This window comes from Mytilus trossulus, chromosome 3 (assembly GCF_036588685.1).
Source record: "Mytilus trossulus isolate FHL-02 chromosome 3, PNRI_Mtr1.1.1.hap1, whole genome shotgun sequence".
NCBI classification, from domain to species: Eukaryota; Metazoa; Mollusca; class Bivalvia; order Mytilida; family Mytilidae; genus Mytilus; species Mytilus trossulus.
The window spans coordinates 3,844,219-3,854,196 of record NC_086375.1 but is presented as its reverse complement, the minus strand read 5'-3'; the positions used below and the strand labels follow the sequence as shown (position 1 = coordinate 3,854,196).

Genomic DNA, 9,978 nt, shown 5'->3' with positions numbered 1-9,978 from the left:
CAATATTGGTTACTCTAGTATTTAAGAACATTGGTTAGACCGTCCTGCCTGCCCTTCAGCCATTATATAACCTATATTTCAGAAAATTATAATGGCACAAAATTGGCATTACGTAAAGCATCAACATACATGATCGTAAAAACATCGATTTACGGTAACATAATCGACTCTGCAACCATAAATGGTCATCCTACCATCTAAATAAGGTTTACAATGTACAGATACTAGAGCTTTGATTAATTTTAAGCCACTATTCTAAAATTAAATAAATTAAGCTCTTAGTCAAAAATGTTCAGTGGTCGGTGTATTAAAATTGCACCCCCAAGAAAGAAAGAAATGTCATTGACGTACTTTGAGCAAAAGGTTTCCTAAAGTTCCCATCTAAAAGAACACGGTTGTTTACGAGAGCTCAGACATTTCAATCAAACTTTGACCTTAACAACCAGTATCGTCTTACTTTTGATTGGTCATTCTGTCAGATAGCAGACGATCTCTTACTATTTTAATCACACCTGTCGACAGATAGTCATTACAAGTGATTACTGACAAGAATAAAATATTTAAGGATAATTTACTCTGCAATTAGCAAATTATCCACCAAAAGAAGTATTCTAATTGATGGTAGACTGCATGTCGGCTAATTTTCAGTTGTACGTTTTTTGACATTGCTATAGTTCAAGTATTTCCATACTTTTAACTGATTTTTAATTCTGTGATAAATAGATATATTAACTATAAACTCTTACCCTGTGTACAACGAAAGGTCAATAGTTTAACTAAAATATGTAAAAAAAGGTGAAAATAAAAGTACACCACATGGTAAACAAATTTGCCAGGAATGATGTATGACCAGTAATCGAAATACTTTTGTTCACTGAAAAGTGCAAAATCGACTTTGGTCGATATGAAGGATTGACGATCGCAACGTAACTATACACGAAGCTGTTATGATGTTTGAAGGTGCTGGACCCTTGGGTACTATTGTTTCAATGAAACCCTTCCGAGTTCTGGATCAGCCATTGAATTAATGAAGGTTTCCCTCGTAGGAAAACATCCAGCACTATCTAGGGGGATCGAATTTATTTTATTTCAAATCGATTCTTGCGCCGTTTGCTTGGACGATGAATGAATGATTTATACATTTGTGGTGTTTCAACGCCACTTTTAGCTCTATAAGCATTGTCGATACGCGGCATCAAGTTTATTTATATATCTTGGGGAAGCATTGGTGGATCCAGGGGGGGGGGGGGGGGCGGGGGGGGCACCCCCATTTTTTTTGGGTCGATCAATGCATTTGAATGGACAGAAACATTGTTGGAACCCCCTCCCCCCTTTTGTCCTGTGTTGGAACCCACGCCCCTGGGAAGCCGTAGTGCACTAAGAGAAGCAGCGACAATAGACAGGAACATTAGCACTGCTAACCAAATTGAATTAAAATTGGAGTCGCACCTGCGTGTTCGGGGATCGGATGCTAAGTACCAGTGTGGACAGGCTATTGGTTCTGTGGTAAAACTATACTTAGACCATGCGGTAACCGAGGTCCCGGCAAAGGTCAGTTGCTAGTACAACATCACACCAAATACTATTGAATCACCATGCATTAGATTGGTTGTAAACTGACCTTATCACTAACAACAATCACTTGAGCCGGCAAAGTTGACCTTAGATGAATTTGGCTATTCGTTTTAGTTTTTTTCATATAACTCTTCAACTGTTTCGGTACTAACTAACTATAGTAAGCGCGCTAAAACCAGAGCATACGATTCCACATTAATATGGCAGAAAATAATCGAAATACCTCCGTCTGGATTCAAATTAACCAGCAAATTTGAATCTTTTGAGAATACTAGGAAATTAAACCAATTTAAAAATGTGATTTATCCAAGATAAATTAAAGCAATGTTAATGATTAGTTTATCATATCCAATTTACATTTTTAGAAAAGCTCTGCTTCCGAAGCAAAATCGTTGATGAAATATTATTGTTTTTGAAAAAAAAATGTTTTATTAATTAACGTAATCACTCAACGCTCTTTTTCTCTTTCTCAAGAATTTATCACTAATCTTTTCAATATGTGCAAAATTATTTGGTATATGTATAAAATGTATCCAATTAAGAAAGCTGCATAGTTTCTACTTGAAAAAAAAAGTATCTATTAAAAGATGTTTTGACCTAAGATCTAACTGTGTTAATGCTTTTCGATTATAAACATTCAAAAGTGATGTGTAACGCTTTCATTATTATCTGTTTTCAATACATTGTTGATTCACATGTTTTTCTCAATGGTCCATAAAGCTCCGCCCCTTAAATTAGAAAGCCAATGAAATCATGTGAATATAAATGTTACAGCCCATCTTACATATATGGAAGAAATAATGAATGAAAGTTAAGAGTGGGTTGTCCTGAAATGTAATAAACATTTCGTCTGTTTATTGCGTGACCTCCGCATTCTTAGCGAAGTAAAAAAATATGTGCGTAATGTTAGGACGTATATAAATAACTGCACCGAAAAAAATCTGCCAATGTTGACGAAAAATGTTCACAAGAATGGATGCTATTCAGTTTGTCTTGGGAATTTATTCTTTAACCGTGAGTACATTATTTCACACATAACAAAATTATAGTAAACGCATAAATTTATAAACAAAATTATAGTAAACGAATTATTTCTAAAATTATTAAGCATAAATAGTTATGAAATTCTGCATTGATTGAAAATCTTCTCACAACTGGCTTATATATTATATATGTTAAATATTATTCCGTCGCTTTATTCAATTAAAAGGAATTTACGAATTACGTAATAGTACATTAGTTAAAATAATAAAATTCTTTGATTGTTATTCGCTACAACACCCAGGGTGGACACTTAATGTTGGACTGTTATTCTCGTTTTGTAAACAAAAACAAGATTAAACTGTGTAGGGAACATTGACACTTTTGACACCTTTTAAGTTTTATCAAAACTTTCTCGCAAATAAATGAATGTTTTCTTTGTACAGTTGCTGATAAGAGGTTGTGTGAGTTCTCTGGTGATTGATATTAGACCTAAAAATGGAATATGGGACACTGCAGAAAGTCCTTGTGCAAAGAAATGTAAATACGGTTACGAAGCTGATGTAGAAGGCAACACAATGTGTCAATGTTTAGATCCGTGCGCGGTAAGTCCTTGACCTCATGTTATCAGGATTCAGATCAACACTTCGTCTAATTATATCAAATATTGTCGCCAAACAGAAGGAGAGAAAGTAGATATTTTATTTAAACCATATGAAGGGGACATTATGGACCTCGAGTAATGGACATTCTGGATGAAAACAAATAAAAAAATTGTCAGTTTGCACTGCATCAACCAATGGCCTTGATTTTTTTTAAAAAGGCCTTGACCTTACATTGTTTGAATCACATGTTTTCGCTGGATACTTTCCAATCTCTACACCCACACTTTATTACTCTGTCAAATTTTAGCTATTATGTCAAGGAAAATTAAAATTGTTTACAAAATATTAGTCTGGGATAATGATGGGATTAACATCTTCAATGATCTTACCTGTAAAATACGTCGAATACCTTATCAATTCGCCAAGGAATGTTTATATTAATTGATAATTACAGCTATTCTATTTCACATAAAATAGCTTTAATAGGATAATTATGACACTGGCGGCATTTGGCAGTGATTTTTATGTAGAAACGTAATTATTTAGCAGGTGTATAGAAACACGATATCGAGGTCTAACTCACTTTACACGTAAAATGTCGATCTATTTTCAAATTAGAAAAGATGACGAGTTAATCTTTAGGCACTTAATGTCAAGTCCTATCTATCTATGTCTTATTATCTTCTTTATTTCTCTTCAGCATATTTATTGTCCGTTTGAAGGAACAAAATGTGTCGTACGTAGGACAGACCAATTTTGTGTCCATGGTCAATGTAAATACGAGGCAACATGCAGAACAGGTAAATATTTTAGTCTCACTGGGGGGGGGGGGGGGGGGGATTTTCATTCATTATTGAAGCCTATAGAATCAACAAGTTCCTCCAAATTTCTTTTATTTCGTATTAGCTTTTAATATGTACAAAACTGTGACATTGCTTAATGTTCAGTGACAAATATTTGGGATATACGTCTATTCATGGGAAAACGTTAGGAATGACCAAAAAAAAAGGAATCAGAAAAAAAGTGTATGAACTTTTTTAAAGTTGTGATATCAATTTAACTGTTGTAATATATATTGATAAGTGGAAAAGGGCGTCGGTCTTGTTTCTTCTAAGTAAAGAATGGACTGCTTGAAAATCTATTTGTATATTTTATTGATAAATACTATATACGTATTTGGTCCAGGGTACATGCATTAAGGCGTCAGTTCGGCTAATACAGTTGCTAGGACACCAATGGAAAATGTTTTATATCGACCATCAATTGGTAACCACCTCCTTTTTATGTGAAAAACTAATTTATTTGAACTGATGTTTATAACTAAAACTTTCCTATAAACTCCGAAGGAATCAGCACGTCAGTACATTGACCTTACTGTATTTTATAGTTCATATTGTCACCAGTCTTCTGTGCACAGATACGGATTACTATCAATGAACCATGCACTAAAATCTCACGGAGTTATTTATTCCGTAAAGGTGCAACTATCGTATTGTCATTGTCTGTCACTTTAAAAAAAAAAAATTCATAAAAACTCATTTGAAATGAAATACACAGTGATTAAAATTACTGACGAAACGATTAGTTTTGAATTGTGTCATATTTTGTCATTTCATATCATTATAATATACTATACGGAATGGGTTTGCTCATTGTCGAAGGGCATTTATACATGATATTGATCCATAAGACAACTGTCGGTCAACATGAACCTTTCTATTGAATATTCAAAAGTGTTAAATCTCATCAATCAGAAAGTATTTTAGTTGATTCACATCGTCAATCTACAAGGGTATCTTTAAATTCAGTGTAAGCATGACAAAGAAACCTTATCAACCATATTATGCATCTAATCTAATAGTATTACACATTTTATTTCAGTTTCAAATCCAAGACGGAAGAAGCTACAAAAACTAAACAGATATAGATTAAACAAATACAAAAATGAAGTGTATTACGAACTACAGAGAGATAGCAGTGATACAAGTGTGACTAATTTATGTTCCCGACAGCCTTCCATAAACAGTAGATATAGCTGTGATCGTAAACAAAAGGGATATTATTATGATGGATTAAAAGATGATTGTGTTCGTTTTAAAGGGTGTCACCAAACAGGGGACTTTTTCGGCAGAAGAAAAGATTGTAAAAGGGCCTGTATAAAAAAAGACAATTTCACAGGTAAACATTACTGTACATTGGAATTCACCCAATTCCTTTATAAATGGTCAGGATTTGCTCAGGACGATTAATTGAGAGCACCTTTAATGTGTCGCCTCTAAATTTGGGTTTGAAAAAAGGATTGGACCGGGAGTAGGTTCAATTCCATCACCGTTTAGAATTTTCCTCGGAGTTCGAATTTTTTGTCACTTTACTTTTATCTATCCCTATAGACCTGAAAATACCTCTTTTTTTTTATAGTTTTAACAGACGGTTATTTAAAATCCCTTCAGATCGCGAGTTTTATAATGTTGTGGCTACATAAATAGGAACGCCAGGTTGTGCATCGAAACCGTATAAACAGGATTTCTGATTTCGACAAGTTTCAATACCATACAATGAGCCGTACCTTCAGCGTCATAACAACTATAATGTTCAAACTCGTATGCTAATAGGAAGCTATTTAGTATTGTAAATGTTGTTTTACACTTATGTTGGGGGAAGCTCCTTGCCATTTTTTTTAATCAAGAACAGAGAAACATGCGTGGGAAGTGTGTCATGTCAGGAATAGTACAGCATGAATGAGTAGTCTATAGTAATGTATATGATGTAGTGAACATTGAAAGAATATGTTTACACCATGACATGTATGTAGATTCTCACTTATGAAAGCACGCTAGTTGGGTCAAATATCTTGTGCGATTGATAATTTTCCGCAAAATAACACGTAGACCAAATATCATTATGAATCATAAAGAAAACTACATAGGGCAAAAAAAAAAAAGAATTTCCGTTACTCATCAGACGCGAGATAACATGTGTTGTCGCATTGCAATCTCATCGATCTTGATCTATCTTGCATGATTAGCTGTGGATCCAGGACTTTGTTGTCTGCTCTATGGTCGGGTTGTTGTCGCTTTGACACATTCTACATGCATTTCCATTCTCAATTTTATTTGGTAATAGGGGTCCCAAGATGTCTATAGTTCTCTGTAGTAAGGGGGTGATACAGCAGTGTAAAGACAGACTAATTTAGTGAAAACACTAATTATTATGCCATAACGAGGACCCCCTATTTCTCTTTAGTTCCCTTCTGGGTCCGGCGTAAGAAAAATGCCATTTGGAATTTTATATCGCTAATTCTTCAAAAGTAATTAGAAATTTCCATTAAAAAATGTTTTAAAAAGTAGGTTCGTCCTGAATTTGAATGTGGCATGAAATAATGGCCACTAAACTCAGCGCGGTAAGCAGTTCAAATAATTAGTCTCTGCATGAAAAATATATTTAAAGGTATTAAGGTATAATTTTTAACAGATACAAGCGAGACCGAAACCAGCTGCATTAAAAGGAAATCATAAACAGGAATCGAGGGGACATATATATGATAAGTGAGGGTGAGGGGTGGGAATCAATCATTTTCAATCTATGAGTTTGACTGTCCCTCTGGTATCTTTCGCCCCTCTTTTAAAGCTGATCGTTGAATTGACAAACGAGAAAACTATTCAAATTACACCCCTGATAAAAATATATACGACAGAATGACAAATCAATTCTGGTCCTGTGCTTCGTCATTTCTGTTTATACAACTGTTTAGATGAAGTTATCATCCGTAAACCTGATAAACATTGCCCTTGTATAGAAATAAACACCAGAGGCCAAACTAGGAACGTAACAATTTAATGAAATATTTGTTTTCAACAACTCTTGACAGATGTTTCTATTTACTTATAAGATAGTTCACACCTTTTTAGACCAGTGGTCAACAAAAACAACTCTTTAATGCACTCTCATCTATAATGTTTTTATCTCTCGAATAATCGAATGATCACAAATATACTAGATAATGGATACTAGTCTAATTATTATATGTCAAATTTATTAAAATACTTGTAGCAATAAACAGATAGTATTTATAAACTCTAGCCATTATTATTATCCTTTCGCTCAGATTGAGAGACAGAAAAATAGATCATGAAATTTTTATGACACATACTATTGAAAATTAAATATTTTTTCAATATTGCAATTACCAGTATGCATATAGTTTCTCGTTTGGATTCTTTTATACTTTTATAGCTGACTATACGGTATGGGTTTAATCATTGTTGAGGGCTGTATAGCGACCTATTATTGTTTATTTCTGTGTCATTTAGTATCTTGTGAAGACGGTGGTCTCGTAGGCAAGCGTACCACATCTTCTTTTTTAGTATACATGTATATGTATAATACGATATATTTTTTTATTTTCAGAATTACACAATCTAAAAATACGGAATAAAGTATGTACGCTTACTCCACCTGACAATTCACAATGCACGAGGCAAAGGCGAGTGTGGTATTTTGATAGTAGAAAAGGACGCTGTGTTAAGTCGAGAGGTTGTCATTACACAGGAAACAGTTTTAAGAAGAGAAGTCAATGTAAAAATACTTGTAATAGAAGAAAATCAAAGAAACAGCAAAGAAAACAGAGAATTAGATTTGTAAGTTAGGTGAGTTAAGGTTTTTTTTTAATCACTGTGATGTCGTAAATACTTTCAATTCAATTCAAATATTTATTGTCATATAAACCCTGAACAATAAGTTTGTAACAAATAGTAGTCATAAACAATTAAAAACACACACCAAAAACAAAAAAAGGTACAAGGAGGCATTGCATACAGTTCGAGTTGTCAATTACTTTTTAAAGTTAAATAGCATATATACCATAGATATTAAGAAATACTAATGTTACAGATTTTATAAATGGTGAAAATCCTGTAAAAGGTAATAGTGTAGCTTGTGTTGTGACTTCTAGAAGAAAGAAAAAACATTACTAACCGAGACATGGGGATACCGTTCTGACTGATCTATCACATTTCAGTTATGTGCTATTTCACGGTCTTTGACGGGTTGCAAATATCACGGCGTTATCGTCAATAATATATTTGACTACATCTCCTACCGTCAAATTCATAATATCAATAATCAATAATACATTTGACCCAATTGACGGTGGAGACTGCATGTTCAAAAAAAGTACCGTTATCATTACTTTTTCATTTTCTCAATTCCAGGACGTCTTTTTGCATCTAGTTATACCTTTGTTTATAGATTATTATTTTTTTTTTGCAGAATACACGAACTAGATGAAAAGGTTACATTTCACGACATTGACCATTGTCCGACGTGATGTCACACAAACCAAAAAGTACATTTGAAATGTACGACGACGAACGTCATCATGGCGGAATATAAAACGGACACGGAGTCCATTTGATTCTACGAATCGGAGACAGGAGCAGGGATCCTGTATTTTACGAGAGCAGCTACTGTGAAATTCCACATAAACAATGAAGGGCGTACTTCAGTGATCATTTTTTTTACTCAATTGTTATTTTTGACTTATTTATTTATTGTATTTTTGTAATAAAATGTGATAATTATTGTTTGATATTTATGTAAATCACTACGAAAGTACTTAATCCATTTAGACAGAGATTTTTGACAACTATCCAAGCTATTTTTACACCCTTGGCACTCCCCCTCTATCTATTATTGTTATTCATTCCGTGTCTTGTTGTACACTATAGAAATGTATGACCACACAAATGACATTTTTTACTAGAAAAAAATGATATATTAGTTTCGAGAATACAACAAATGAATATTTTATGTTGCGGTAATAGATTTTTAGATTATACATGGCGTCTAAAAATATCACTGGAAGTTTATTTAAGGAATTTGAAAGTTCCAATTAGTTGACGATCACATATAATATTAGACTAGGACTGTCTGACAAAACGAATATTAACGACCGTCATATACGAAATACAAAAGCTGATATTGACATTTTTTTTCAAATACAGTAATGTAATTCCAACTGACAAATTTCTTAATTCCACATTTGAATATCTCGAAGACGTCTCTGATTACGCTGCGTTGTTGACGGAGGACTCCTTCGGTCAGTGATATGATTGACAGCATACGTCATTCAATAAGATATGGTATTACAAGTCACCCTCTATTGTGATTTAAAGCATCAATTATATTGTTTATCATTTTGCTACTATATCTTCAAGGTTACATTGGACGAGGGTATACTTTTTACTGTTCATAAATGATGAGCAGAAATTCCCTTCTGTAAAACCGATCTCGGAAGATGAATACATGATGCGTAATTGGACATATATCAAAAGTCTCAACTACGCGCACTGATATGTAATCATTAATAGAAAAAAAAGGATATAGAGTATCCATCAATGTCAAAAAATCTGAACATGCACACACACAAAAAAACCACACACACAATAAACAAAGGAACAGCGCTTTTATTGCTATTCTTCATCTCTAAGTAACAGCGAGGCCTTCAACAACAGCAAAAAAAAAAAAAAAACAATAACATAAACAAACTAAATTCTCCCCTCATTATAAGTTGAAGACGGCCCTTAGCACCGGGTTTTTAAGACCTTCATTTTTAAACATAGGATCATTTGACAATGGTTTTATATACCAGTAAACAAATATATAATAAGATGTGGTATAATTCCTGTAAGACAACAATCCACCCCAAAAGTTGAAGAAGTTTAAGGATGTGCAAAATCTCCAAGACAACATACGACCTTCAACAATGAACAAAACCTATATTGTTTACAGCTATGAAAATGTCCAGATGACAAAACAT

At 33.5% G+C, this 9,978-nt stretch overlaps 1 protein-coding gene across 2 annotated transcripts; it reads left to right on the top strand.

Annotated features, from left to right (window-relative positions):
• The first annotated feature begins 2,385 nt into the window (after positions 1–2,385).
• On the top strand, positions 2,386–8,741 carry LOC134710004 (uncharacterized). Of its 2 annotated transcripts, none has more exons than XM_063570136.1 (6): positions 2,386–2,589; positions 3,003–3,161; positions 3,862–3,961; positions 5,043–5,339; positions 7,569–7,798; positions 8,430–8,741. In XM_063570136.1, the coding sequence occupies exons 1-6, from the start codon at positions 2,536–2,538 to the stop codon at positions 8,445–8,447; spliced, it is 858 nt and encodes a 285-aa protein (XP_063426206.1). In that variant the 5' UTR covers positions 2,386–2,535; the 3' UTR covers positions 8,448–8,741. The 2 variants fall into 2 exon arrangements, with proteins under 2 accessions (XP_063426206.1, XP_063426208.1); XM_063570138.1 differs by having other exon boundaries at positions 7,569–7,807.
• The last annotated feature ends 1,237 nt before the right edge of the window (positions 8,742–9,978 follow it).